The 14,886-nt window shown below is 36.7% G+C and overlaps 1 protein-coding gene across 2 annotated transcripts; it reads left to right on the forward strand.

The window, feature by feature from the left end:
• The first annotated feature begins 878 nt into the window (after positions 1 to 878).
• On the forward strand, positions 879 to 9,567 carry tbx2a (T-box transcription factor 2a). 2 transcript variants are annotated; one of them, XM_084414455.1, is made up of 7 exons: positions 879 to 2,308; positions 3,034 to 3,301; positions 3,996 to 4,142; positions 4,850 to 4,926; positions 5,018 to 5,181; positions 6,636 to 7,234; positions 8,259 to 9,567. In XM_084414455.1, exons 1-7 carry the CDS (start codon positions 1,950 to 1,952, stop codon positions 8,694 to 8,696), a joined length of 2,052 nt encoding a protein of 683 aa, XP_084270581.1. In that variant the 5' UTR covers positions 879 to 1,949; the 3' UTR covers positions 8,697 to 9,567. The 2 variants fall into 2 exon arrangements, with proteins under 2 accessions (XP_084270581.1, XP_084270580.1); XM_084414454.1 differs by having other exon boundaries at positions 1,538 to 2,308; positions 5,006 to 5,181.
• The last annotated feature ends 5,319 nt before the right edge of the window (positions 9,568 to 14,886 follow it).

Genomic DNA, 14,886 nt, shown 5'->3' on the forward strand with positions numbered 1-14,886 from the left:
ACAATCCCGGTCAGAGCGGCTTCATCTCTGACAGTATTAAGTCAGACGCAACCTGTGTCTCCCTCTCAGGACAGTCCTGCAGCTTTGAGATCTTCAGTAGGAAGTCATTTCTGATGTTTACACTGAGCATTTTAGCGAATGAAAGGAGTTAATTGAAAGGAACAAATCAAATGCATTTCCTGTTGACACAGTACGGGTTTCCAGATCTCTGAACAAATTATGTGTGGAATTAATGCCATTAATTCTTTTTTTACAATTTTTTATTCTACATTTGTCAAAGTATAGCCTAGCCAGAACTGATCAGACATCGATTCAAACACAGGAGATAAATCTCCCATCCGTGGACTTTCACTAGATCTAATTAGCCTAATTGTTGAAAGCGGGAGCTGCCACAAAGAAAACATTTCTTTGGATTTCTCTCAAGATGTAGGCTAAGCTTTGTGGAACACTGAGTGGATTGGTGCACGCTGTTGGAGAATTTGGGGGTAAATATGAATTGACAGGGGTAGGTTCTTATTGTGGGACTCCAGCCGGCTGGCGCCAAGCGCTCTTTAACAAACGGAGTCCCACTTAATCAAGGATCTGTTGACGAGCCTCTTAAAGGTACACGACTGCTTATGGAGCTTTAAAGCTCAGATTGTTCCTCTGCTGTACCCTGTCGGCCGATTTAACGTGAACTAATCTTGAACAGTTCTGTGAAAATGAGGATCGAGGTCAGATGAGTCTTGCATTATTGGATACATAAATACACAATACCCTGGTCATGCCTCGATTTTGTTGCACGCATATCCTATTGAGAAAAAAAGAAAAAAAAAGAAGAATCTGCGGTTGTTTCGCCACACTATGTGTGATAGTAGTACCTCGTTATTCCTTCCAGTATAGGCAAACCGTAAACCATTTCTCTCGCGGAAAGTTTCCTCCCTTTTCGCCTTCAAAAGCACTCTGGTTTTAAGCGAGCATCCAAATCTGTGCAACCATCATTGTTCTGAATATCGCTTGGAGAAATAAAATATCCCGATATATCCTCCAATCGGTCGATTTAAGATCAGTTAACTGTGCAGACTCTGGGAAAGTCGTTATAATAAATAAACATTTGTTGTTTAATACAATTGCTACTAGAATTTCCCTAGAGTGTGTGTTGCTATTATTAAACATCATTAAAATAGCAACAGTTTATTAAACATTAAAACAATTTTGGTATGTTAGTTACGCGCATAACCTTTAAAATGTAATGTCCAATATATATCTTAAAGTTAGACAATGGAGCATAAATATATCAAGCATGCACACAGTCCTAAAACGGATCAAACGCAAGCCGGGAAAGGCATTCTCTTACCCGGCTGCGCACAGCCAGATGACCGTTCCTCGGTTAGGTTATGCGGGGGTGGGGTTTCCAGATCCTTACTCTGTCATTGGTTAATATTTTATTCTGTTGACATGTTTTCTTACTGCGAATGCTTCCGACACCTTCTAGCCAGCCCCCCCTTCACGATCTTGGCTGGAGCTGTCAAAACCACGCCTATGGAGCTCTACAATTGGTCCAGAATGCGTAAAATCTGCAATCAAGACGGTTTGGTTCATTAGTACGGGGATCCAGTGAGAAGGGGCACGTAAGACAGTGTGGTCAGGGAAGAACCTTCCAATTCTACACCAGTGCTCACGACTTGCGCATTCTTATTGGAGCTGCTTTAGACGCTATAGTGGTTTGGACAGTAGGAAAGCTGTAAATCTACACCGAAGTGTCAATGTTGCACTTTTGAAGGATTTTATCACTGTGCTGCAACTGGACATCATCGACGGTAGTGACATTTCCTACCAGTCCTCTCCAACTACTGAAACCACCGCTTTCTTTCTGTTGTAAGAGGGCGACAGACAGTCGGACTTACGCGAGTTGAAGGCGCAGTTTATTTTAGAATATTATACTTCCATCTGGCTTTTTGGATGCACCGATGAGAGATCCAGTTTTTACAGCGAACGCTATGGCTTATCACCCTTTTCACGCGCACAGGCCGGCCGACTTTCCCATGTCAGCTTTCCTTGCCGCGGCTCAACCTTCGTTCTTTCCAGCGCTCACTTTACCACCGGGTCTCAGTAAACCACTGGCGGATCATGCGCTCTCCGGCGCGGCTGAGGCTAGCTTACACGCGGCGCTTGGACATCACCACCAGGCGGCTCATCTCCGCTCCTTCAAGAGCCTCGAGCCAGAGGAGGACGTTGAAGACGATCCTAAAGTTACATTAGAAGCTAAGGACCTTTGGGATCAATTCCACAAAATTGGAACCGAAATGGTCATCACTAAATCAGGAAGGTAAGGCGTTTATATATATTTTTATTTTATTTTTCCTTGTAATGATCATAACGATGTTCATGTATTTCACTTTGAAAACGTTTAGTAGCCTATATTTCACTATAGAAAATATAATTTAATTCGAAATGAAATAGGCCTATTGCTCGATAAATAGGCTATGTTTATAGGTCAATCGACGGCACCGAACAGTCACAAAACTCAATATCTATTTCATGTCCGCTTTACAATATCATTCACATTCGTTCTGTTATTAATGTTATTATATAGAAACTCGTCTTCGATATAAGCGCAGAAGTTAACAATGTAAATATCGCGCTAACACGAGGCGAACTAATTTTTAAGAAGAAAAAAAAAAAAAACACCGGCCATAATTGGCTGTTTCTTCTTCTTCTTTTTTTCTTCTTTTTTTTTTTTTGTATCAAGACCTACCTGAAATATATATGTATAGGAAGGATAAAGGGTAACAATCCCTTTGACTATAAATACGCATGTAAAATATTAGAAAATGTTTGCAAGTATATCGTCTGGTAGGCTACTTGTGTTAATAGCCTGTTAGCTTTTGCCAAACGACCTAGATATGAGGGATATTTATTTGTGTTTTTACGGAAAATGTAGCTGAAATAGGCTACATTTTGAATTCATTTTAAAATGTCTTTCAAATATTAAATACATATTTTGATGAAGAAATTCGGCTCAGATGTGACTAATGTCTGTTCCGTCCACAGGAGAATGTTTCCTCCGTTTAAAGTGCGCGTGAACGGCCTGGACAAAAAAGCCAAGTATATACTTTTGATGGATATTGTTGCGGCAGACGACTGTCGGTACAAATTTCACAACTCTCGATGGATGGTCGCAGGAAAGGCCGACCCGGAGATGCCCAAACGAATGTACATTCACCCGGATAGCCCGGCCACGGGTGAACAGTGGATGGCAAAGCCTGTTGCTTTCCATAAACTCAAACTGACCAACAATATCTCGGATAAACATGGATTTGTAAGTTACATTACGTTTTCTGAAACTGCATGTCTGTATGTTAATGTAAATAGTTGTATTATAGAAACTACTCTGTAATGTCAATAGTCTGATTTCTTAGGAATGATTTCTGTTTCATACTTTCCATTATAACAGGAAAATTGGATACTATAAAGTTATCTAAGTGATCAGGAAGCAAAGATGATTACGAGATTAAGCTAAGCACAGAATTTAGACATTTAAGGTGCATTGGATTCCGAACGCGTTTTCAGCGTCTGTCGACTAAATGAAGCATGAAAGAGCAGTTGCCTTAACATTAAATGCCATGGGGCAAACTATGTCCCATGATCGACAGTGTGAACCAAAGATGCGATTTTTCACTCCAGGCTAAATGACACTATTCATATCCACATGCATATAATTTAAATGGCAATTTAGAATATTGTTTTGTTATAGCTTTCGATGAAATAAATAAATAAATCACTCAATTATCCAAACAAGGCCTCAACGATCACACCGAACAATCCACCCATTAGTACAACAAGGCATTCTGCTCTCATAAAACCCACTATACTATCAATAAATAAATAAAAAATAAGAAACATTTTCATATGGAAAATAAAAGCATGTTTTTGTTTATTGTGCAGATATTTCTTTTATAATAGATTTGTGATACCTGATTATTATTGACCTGAAAACTTTTCTATTTTTTCAGACCATTCTAAATTCAATGCACAAATACCAGCCCAGGTTTCATATCGTTAGAGCCAACGACATTCTGAAGCTCCCTTACAGCACCTTCAGGACATATGTATTTCCTGAGACCGATTTTATAGGTGTCACTGCATATCAGAATGACAAGGTAAGTTACTACAGAACTTAAACGCAATTTTTTTTAAATGTTTGTTTGTAATTATCCGTTGTCATATTATTATTATGATTATTATATATATTTTTTATTATTATTAGAACTGAAAGAGAAAAACAATTTGTAACATGTATGTTTTAGAATTCTGGTCAGTATCTTCCCTACCCGACTTCTGGTTTTTTTTTTTTTTTCATGGTCATGAATAGAGTTGATTATAATTGGGATGACAGCACACTAGGACTGGTGGCCATATGCTCGTAAAGTTTACTGGCCAGTTCAAATCAATACGGGCACCAAATAGTCGTTTGTATGTATAACTTGAGCAATACAATATGCTTAACAATCAAATGTGATCCCGTAAAAATGAAAGGCTTGTGCGGTGTGAAACTAGACTAGGCTACATCACGTGAAGTCACAATGAATTCGGTTGAACAAACGAAAGCACTCTGAGTTGTTCATTTCACAATTCAGTTACAAACTTGGCTTGATTAGGCCTAAACTTAATTCAAAAAAACAATTCAAACAGTCGTTGTGGATATATCAGGACAGATTTGACATGTTTAGTTTATTTCATTGTTTGAAAAAAAAAGAAAAAAAAAAACTCGAATTAAAGTTTCAAAATAATTTAGTGCTGTTAATTTGAAATAGGCCTACGGAAAGCATGATCAAATACAATAAATGCAATTTCTCTTTTTTTATAGATCACACAACTGAAAATTGATCATAATCCATTCGCAAAAGGATTCAGAGACACTGGGAATGGAAGAAGAGAAAAGAGGTATTACGTCTAAAGTTTTGTTTAATCATCGAATGTGTAAAAATAATACTATTTAGGCATGACATAAATCTAATTTCAGTTTAATTTTCAGAAAACAGTTAGCCCTGCCGTCAATGCGCATGTATGATGATCAGTGCAAAGATCGAGATGGAGGAGATTCGGACGCTTCATCCTGCGAACAAACTACTGGCAGGGATTCAGTTCACTCGCCGATTGGATCAGCAACAAGTCCACTCAAATTCAACAGATCCAGAGGTAAAAACATGCATTGTGATGCCATTTCCGTAATTTAGTGCAGAGTTTCTTGTTTACAGTAGGCTAATTGTTTGTTAACACCAACAATACCTTTGTCAGTTATGTCGTTTTTGAATGGAATTTACATTAGATTAATATATTTTAACGTGTGTCATGTAGATTCGATATTTTTTATAATTTGTTTTCTTTAAGTTGATTAACTTTACACTGCTGCTGAATGAGCAACTATTTAAAGCTATGCTGATAGAGAATGAACTGATGAATATGTTTACAGTCAGTTGCCTGTTAGTTTTTTAGCTACGTCAGTTTGAACTAGTTAGATGGCAGTGTTCTTCAGTGTGGTTTATCCTTAAAATGCATTGCTTTTAGCAGAATATATGAATATTCACTATACACATGGCATACATTAACAATTGAAGATGTTGCACATTATAAGTAAATTATATAAAATGAATAAATAACTGAAATCCATTCAATTAGATCAAATCAGCCATAAAAATATAAAGTAACTCCAACAGCTGCTTTGTAACTAGTTGTGATATAGCTGCCAGGTTAACACAGTAAAGGAATGCTGTAATTGAATGTGCAATTATACACTGTAAATGTGCACAGCTATTGTTCAATGATTTGTAATCACCCAGTCTGTTATTTTATATGACATCTGATTAATTACAGGCTTAAATCATTGTAAAAGTGCAGATAATAATTAAGGAACTGTCTAAAATAATTTCATTACATTTATTCTTCATGAATGTTCTTAGCCTTTATCTATTATCATGCATTGTTCCATTTTGTGGCGTTTAATGACAAATTAAGAAATAAATCTCACTTAAGATATGATCCATAGCAAACTGTCCACATGTGCAAACTAGTTTCTGACTTTATGCAAACTATGAATTGTACTTCCTGACTTTATTTTTTATTATTTTGTCTTTTAATTGAGCTTAAACTATTTTATGACTAATTTACAGATGAATACTGTATTATGAAGTTTGCTGACGGATCGTTGTCATTTTGGTAGAATGTATTTGTGTAATGTGTAAATATTGTCAATTTACACGTTATGAAAATAGGATCAGTTTCAAAGAGTTATAGTCCTCGGGGCACGTCATGATATATAAACGAAGTGCAGCAGATACAGAGAATGTCTCATGCACATGCTTTGGGTCTGCCAATTTGTCATCTGAATTTCATCACGATTAATTAGGAGCTCATTAAAAATTTTCCTTCAAACTGTCCAAATCTCATGAAGTCACGCTCATTGTGCCATGGCTGAAAACAGAGGAAGTAGTTATCATGGAAAACATTTCATCCCATCCTTGTGTAATCACATGGAGTAATTAAACAGATGCAAGTCGGTGTGTTTTTTAAGGAGTCGAATTTATCAAAGACATTTTTTTGTGGTTTTACGAAAATAAAATAAATCTGATGTGCTTAATATTCGTCTTTTCCAGATGACAAAAACTGCGATGAAAGCGACAACGAGCTAGACCAACACGATGATGGAATGATCAGAGTCAATAGTCCAGATCAGAGACCACGATCACCATTCAGCCCACGTTGCGAGGACAGAGTCAAGGACAGATCTAACCTTGAAAAGAAAAGGGACTGCTCGGAATTGAGGAAAGATAACGATTCTGTCTTCAGCATCAGAAACTTGGAGAAGGACAAACTGGACAGCAGGAATTTGAAAGAATCAGATACCTCCAAAAAGGATGCAGACTCCATGGGCCCAGTCAAAGATGGCTTTTCCCCACTGATGGTTCAAACAGAGAGCCCGTCGCATTTCAGCGCAAGTCACTTGCAAAGTCTAGCCCTCTCTGGTTTACACAATCAACATTTCTTTAACCCACTGAGTGCAGGACAACCACTCTTATTTCACCCAGGGCAGTTTGCTATGACTCCAAGTGCTTTCTCAACCATGGGCATGGGACATTTGTTAGCCTCAATGTCTGGAGCAAGTGGACTAGAGAATGGAAGCCTCTCCTCTCAGAGTACCAGTTCACCCAACCCTTTCCCATTCCACTTATCACAACATATGCTTGCATCTCAGGTATGATGATTGTTTATGACTATGCCTATAGCTAACAGAATGCATTTCAAGCCTATTTTCTAAATGTTTGCCAAAAGATATTATCACAGAGTCCCCAAGATAAAATATATAGCTTAGTAGCTAGTATTTGTTGTAAATCTGTATTTTCTGCCATAATTTTACATTTGTAAACTGTTTCATCAGTTCTGTTAAACAATGTAGGCTATCGCTGCATTTGGAATCAAGGGAAATTGGTGTTTATTAGGGGTGTAACAATACCCTTGAGTATTACGAATCAAGACGAATCAAGATTCAATACATATCACGATACTGAACTCACAATACAATATTATTGCGATACTCCACGACATTTGATGAAAGGTTAACAAAAAATGTTGATTCAAATGCTAAATTTGGTATTACATTGAAATGAAAATGAAATGGTGACACCAGAATAAAATATATATATATATTCATGATTCTGAAGCTGAAAATACAGAATTATTTTAGACGAATATGCTTGCACTCTGTCACTGACTTAGATATATTTAAAATAATGTAGGCTACTTTTTACTGAAACCAAGACATTTGGCATTATCAGGACCCACAAACATTCCCCCATTGCATTATTGTACATTATTCAACTATATATATATAGTAGTTTAATGTAGTACTGACTCTAAAACTCTGTAAACTTAAACTTAAAACTTAATTTTCATTTTGGATAAATTACACACGATACATTGTCACTATCCACGATACATATTGATGCATTTTTGCATTACGATTTGTGTCACGATATATTGTTACACCCCTAGTGTTGAATTAAATGCATTGGATACATTTTTTCCATTATTTTATCACGCAGTAAACGAATGCAGATCTTTGCTAACCGCGCTCAGCCAACTTTTTTTTTTTTTTTTTTTTGCGCAATAACATTTAATTAATAACTATAATTATCATATTTCTTGACAAGCTGAATTTATTTCTTTATTTTGGTCTGACAGTGAATTAAAATGTCTTCTTGTTGTTGTTTTACATTTAGGGTATCTCCATGCAACCGTTCGGAGGATTGCTACCCTACCCGTACACATACATGGCGGCTGCGGCAGCGGCGGCTTCTGCTCTCCCTGCCGGCAGTGCCGCGTCCACCCTCAGTCGGAACCCCTTTCTCACCACCACGAGGCCAAGGATGCGATTCAACCCCTATCAGATCCCCGTGTCTATTCCTCAGAGCTCCGGCCTGCTCACCACCGGAATTCCAAGCACTCTGAGCGCGGAGTCAGAGTCATCGAAATCAGGCAGCAGGGAGAGCAGTCCCATATCTGAGCACCACAGCCATAAAACCGGAACCGGCCACAGCTCAGGATCTCCCAAATCTTCAGGGAAGGATTCCATCAACGAACTGCAGAATATACAAAGATTAGTAAGCGGACTGGAGAAACACAGAGACGTGTCACCCCGTAGCGATTCACCAAAGTGACCCCATGAACACTACCGCGGACTCTTTCTTATTACATAACTATGCTTCAGTGAAAATGAGTTTGCCGGTTGAACGGATGGCTCAGACAATGGAACATCCCCTATCATTAGGCTATCACAAGCCCCACACCTGGATTTCGACGAGAACTGTAACATAGGCTATTTTACGCCCCTCTTTCGGATCTACAAAGCATGCTGATTTCGTTCATCCTTGATTTGGCGATGCAATTATATTATGAATGTTCCCCTGGAATGTTCTTTAGCTATTTGAATGTGGATGCCCATTTTAGGCTCACATGTCAGTGTATATAAAAAAGATAAAAAAAAAACGAAAAGTAAAAAAAAAAAAGACTGTAAACAACATATGAGGATGCTCAACGTTTAAGTTGCCTATGTCTGGGACCTTTCTTTCTAATTATTTATAATAATAATAAAAGTAACACGTATGTAAATAAGGTTAATGGACTGAAGGAGACAGATTTTAATTTATTCAAAACTGTACATTGGTGTGTAAATAGTATTAGGTCTCAATTTGTAACATTTATATTTTCCCATTTACAAATAATGAACAATATAGCGCTTGATAGCAGGAAACCGAATGTGTTATGTTTGTGAAATCCTGCCAGATAAGTAAAGGAAAAGCCACTGTAAATCTAAGTCTCTGGTGATATGTTATTCATTTGTAGTTAAATTCAACAAAAGATGTTTAAATTGAATGATGGTCCATAGGCAGGGACAACTCAGGTTTCTTTCTAATCTTGCATTGAGAAGGTTTCTCTTATGAGAGCTGTCTGTTTAAACATCTCGGTGCTGGATTTTCGGGTTAATGAGCGATTTTGTTGCAATTTCTCAGTTAAATAAAACGAAAGTGTTCATTTAGTCTTTTGTATTACTTCATTTATGTAAATACAGGACTGCATTTAGGCTATGTAAATATGATTCCGTGTAAATTATGAGCATATGTTTTATTTTCTGTATTCTTGATCAGATCTCATATGAGCAGTGTTATTGCCATTGTTTTAGATAAGATGCATGAATCTTGCAGCTTTTTGCCTTGCGTGATCCTGGGATTCAAACATTTGGATCTCTATTTGTGGGTTGAGATCAAGTACATTATTTAATTTAATCTAACAATGTCGCCGTGCTTATATAAAATACTCCTACATTAATATAGTTAAATTGGTTGTGCGACGTTCTGCAGTTAGCCTACATGCAGCTAAATGTGATGTAGGTGCGCCATCTGTTGATCGTAGTAACCTAGTTTATTGACAAATGTTGTGACAAATAATCCCAGGTAGCACATGTACTACGTCTCCAATATGTCTTATAAAGAGCACTTCGTCTGGAAAGCGCTGTGTACAAATAAATATCTCTGATAGGCTAAACAAAAGTCAGTTTTACATTTATTCTAGATCATAATCATCTTTCTAGATCAAGTCATTTTATAAAACCTATCTATTTGGCATCTGACAGGAAACGTCTCATAGACGTCTTAAAGATGTGCAAACACTCTAAACAGCCAGATGAAAACACACGCATCAAATACATGTCTCTGCGATGTACGTGCTAGCCTATCTCAGTCACTGCGATCTAATAATAAATTGGTTAATGATCTGTTGCAGTATAAAGACATATTGGCAATGTCTTTAAAACATTTCCATTTTTTCACCATAATTCGTTCACCAACTTCAAAAAGCACATTTGTGTTAAGCTATTGTAGCGACTTGCTTGCTACAATGTGTTGTTTGTTCTGAGCGGGACTTTTCTTAGGTGTGTCGGTCGTTAATACACTAATCTTGTCTTCACCTGTCCTATCTCTATACTGTACTACCATTATGCCCGGGGTGGGGGAGGATAGGGAGTCGAGAAAAGTGTCACCGTCCTGGTGGAAGGGTTAATCGCCTCGGCAGGGACGCCTCACAGCCTCAGCAGCAGACAGTCCTTTGTTCACAATCCGGCGCCTGTCGCCTGCCTGCCGGCCACACAGTCTCTGCACACCCGCGCACAATGACCGACGGGATCTCCAGAGTCCAGGCTGGTAATTAGAGAGCCCCATCGCCTCTTTTCTTCTCTTTCTAAAACCATAATCACAAAACTCGTTTTATTGAGAGGCTATTGTTAAATTCTGTTACGTCCAATTAACAGAGCCAAATTCTCGACCTTGTACTCTCATGGAGAAAAAAATGTTTGTCTAAAACAATTAGTCAATGACTGATCACTTGGCTCCAATAGCCGCCTCACCGAAGAATGAGTGCGTCTATCCCTCCGAGCGCTTCTAACGGCGGATTCTAGTGCGTTTAAAGTTTTACCACATGTTAACAAACAGTGTGTATTTACAGAGATGAAGAGAAAATGATCATTATTGTGTTTTTAATAGGCCTATATCTACGCCTATATAACCTGTGTGAGTATCTTTTTTTTTTTTTTTTTTACATTCATATGGTATCGGACGGTGAATTGACAAATCAAAAGCCATAACAAGCCTACAGCTTTATCTAGCCTACATATCAAAAATGTATCACGAAAAATGAATAGCCTAAATGTTTTGCTTAAAATGTTTTCTTAGCTGCGCTACAGTTGCACAAGACTAAACACTCTAAAAATGAATGACAAAAATGAATTCCTTGTCAACGGTAAAATATTTGGTGACCATAAACTCTAAATGTTGCCTAGTTGTTTTCTTGGTAGGGGCTTCTTGTGTTGCTTTCAGCAGAGAGATGCAAATTAAAGCAGCATATGGCTATAGCCTACTGGTAACCAACAAGGGGAAAGTTAGTACGTGGAAATATAATTTAAATAGTTTGAAGAAGGCTTGCCCGACTGCAAATCATTGTGCTTGATACTTGTATCACCCAGATTGCAGGCATGACCTGTCATTTTTCTGACTGAAGTTTTTGTTATTGCCCTTTTCAAGTTCACATCGCCCTCTGCTGGTAAATAATATAATGAATGAGCCCATCATTTCTTTGAGAGGTGTGTGTTGAATTTATAATCTGATTTTGAACAGAATCTGATGCTTCAATGATGCTTGATGCTGATGCTTCAATGATTCCGAACTGCTGGTCAAGTCAAACCGATTTATAGTCATGCTATGAAGCTAATGTGTTAAGCTCAGAAAGATGGACACTTAACACAATTGGACACAAGGAATTAATCAATTGCTACATGACATTCACAGAGTTCAAGTTTTTAAAAAATCATTTCTGTCAGTATATTACGCAACCGAAATTGTTTTTGGTACATTTATACATTCAGATATCTTAACGATGTTTTAAACATGACAACTTCAGTCTTCTGATTCAGGATGTCAGCTTTGACTTGATATTCAGACCTGCTAACTTCAAACATTGTGTTTGGTTGAGGTTACATTGTCTCTGTTCAGTCGAGTCATGAAATGTAACCTTACCCCTGTGTTTTACCTCCCTGACTGTTTATTAAACCAGACTTTTTAGTAAGGATTGATGAAATACTTTACTACAGTAAATCAAGGCATTCACTTTGTCTGAAAATGGAAACATAGGTTATGCGTTGTTTTGGGGTTTGTTTTTGTTTAAAACTAAAATTATACTAGACTTTGAGCAACTGCACCAATGCACCAACAACTTGGATGAAACAATGAAACATGTCAGTCTCACCTAAGAACATGTTTTAAACGTTAAGATGTTTAATGCATTAACGATGAGAATGCACTTGTCTCCTGACAGCTAATGAAAAAAAGAAACTTTTTTTTACAGGGCACTTAAAGATGTATTACTTCATCATACATTTCAAACTGAGAAAACATTTTCATTTAAACATTTGCTAATGATAGGATATGCAGTGCTTATTAAATTAAATTAAAATGCAGTTCAAGACAATGACTTTAATACACTTTAAAAAAACATATTTGATGAATGTGTTCACTTTCTAAAAGAAAAATACATTTTTAAAACTGTAATAAAGAAAGAAAAATTTAATTAAATGGCTAAAATTCTCAGGGAAAAGTAGTTTGTCATATTTTACTGTTGTTTCCTTAAAGAAAATAACCAAGTTTTGTTTTGAAACATTACCAATATTTGAGTAAATGTAATGTAACGAATATGTAGGAAGTCATTTTGTTGTTAGAATATTCATAAAACAGGAAATTAAATCACAAAGAGGACACCTGTATTAACAATCACGACTATGTGTCTTGTTTAAAGGTCAGAAATGTTTTCATTCTTTAGGTCAGTTCAGGTAAAATAAAGTAAAAAAAAAAAAAAGAAAAAAAATATATAAATACATATAAATAAATATTTTATATATGCATATATACATATATATTAAACGTGTAATAGATACCTATAGATGTTTTTATTTTTATTTTTATATTACTTTTGTTAACTTTAAGGTCCAGCTAACAACTGATAGAACATGTTGTGTTGACATTAAATTTGATGAAGAATATGAATCAGAATATGGATGAAAATAAACTCTACAACATATTAAAAATGGGATGATAACCATGCAACAACAAATAGGCTAACAAAAAGTGAATAAGAGGAACATTTAAAATGGTAACCATATTGTAAAACTAACAAATTTTAAAACACTTTATTCTTTGCATTTTATTCCCTATTCACTATAGTAACAAACAAAACAGGAACTGTCACAATACTATTTGATTACATTTAGGGAGCAACCGTATTATAGTTAGAAAATACAATCTTATGTCAGAGGGTTTTCCTTTAACCATGAGGGTGTCCTCCTTTGAGGTGGTATATGTAAGGGATAATCCACGGCTAGCTGTGCATTAAACAATTTCAATGCACTTCGCTTTGCGTCGGGTGGTTCTTTGCCTCCACATTGTGCCTTAAAATAATTTAATGCACAGCTAGCCATGGATTATCCCTTATATACCATGGTCTTTCAGAATACTCGATTCTAATTGGCTGGAAGGTGTGCAATACAACTGTTTAATGCACTGGTAGTTCCAAGTCAGTTGAATCACTGTTCTATCCACCTTATTTTTCAGGTAAGAGCAGGCGCGGAAATTTGTAATTTTAATGTGTCTGGCTTCCAGTGTCATTTGCTTCCAGTTAATTTTAGCTGTACAAAACACCTTGCTTCCGTGTTGAAAATAAGGTGGATATTAATACCCTGTTTTCATTGAAGCACACACACACACACACACACGAACACACATACATCACTTGCACAAAGAGAGAGCGGAGATCGCGCTGTGCACACAGAAACATTCAGGAGCACAGCAACTTAATGCTTAATACTTTTTGTAATACAATTTAGTAAAATTTAGTAATAAAATAGAGAATTTAAATTTCTCAGTAATGAGGGGGTTACATCGCTTTTTTGAATTAAATAAACTCACAGCCTCCTTGTTAATGGAGAGAGAGGTGTTGACAACCTGATCTCCCACAATTCCTACGTATTTTACGAGGTGTAGCTATAATTTGTACGACCTCAATCGTAGCCTACATAATTTACGAGTTATCCTATCCCTGACCCCGCCCCTAAACCTACACGTCACTGGGGTTTAGACAAATCGTACCAATTTGTACAAGTGACGTCATACCAATTCGTACGAATTAGCCACCTTGTAAAATAGACTACGTACGAATTGGTCGTGGGATAGGCGTTGGAACAGACACATCTCACATCTCTCTCTCTCTCTCTCTCTCTCTCTCAATGATTATTTCAAATAAATTCTATAATTCATTAATTCAAATGAATGTAATCTTACTACCTTATCTCCGTGTGACTGTGTCTGATTCAAAGCGGGCAGAATGCTATATCTTACGAGCCGTATGGGAAAATAACCGTCAATTTTACCCTTCCGGTCAAATATTGCACTTCGCATCAAGCGGTTCTTCGTTCACACGTCGTGCATTAAAATCCTTTAATGTACAGCTGTGGATTATCCCTATATATTTTAATTACTTTTTCTTGACAATTACACCATTTTAGTCATCAGAATATAAGAATATAATGTATGAAACCAACATGAATAAAGTGATTACATTTTCTAATATCTTGACATTTGGGTTTTGAACTTTCTTTCTTTTTTTTGCATTTTGACAAGATTTTTCTCTTGCTCTGGAAAAGCTCTGACATGCTTTTTTGTTATTGACCCTTACTCAAAAGTTGTAGATGTGGCTCTAAAAAAAAACATCTGTGGTGTCTTGACTAATATTATTTTAGATTAGCTATTCCAA

This window comes from Rutilus rutilus (assembly GCF_951802725.1).
Source record: "Rutilus rutilus genome assembly, chromosome: 7".
Classification (NCBI taxonomy): Eukaryota; Metazoa; Chordata; class Actinopteri; order Cypriniformes; family Leuciscidae; genus Rutilus; species Rutilus rutilus.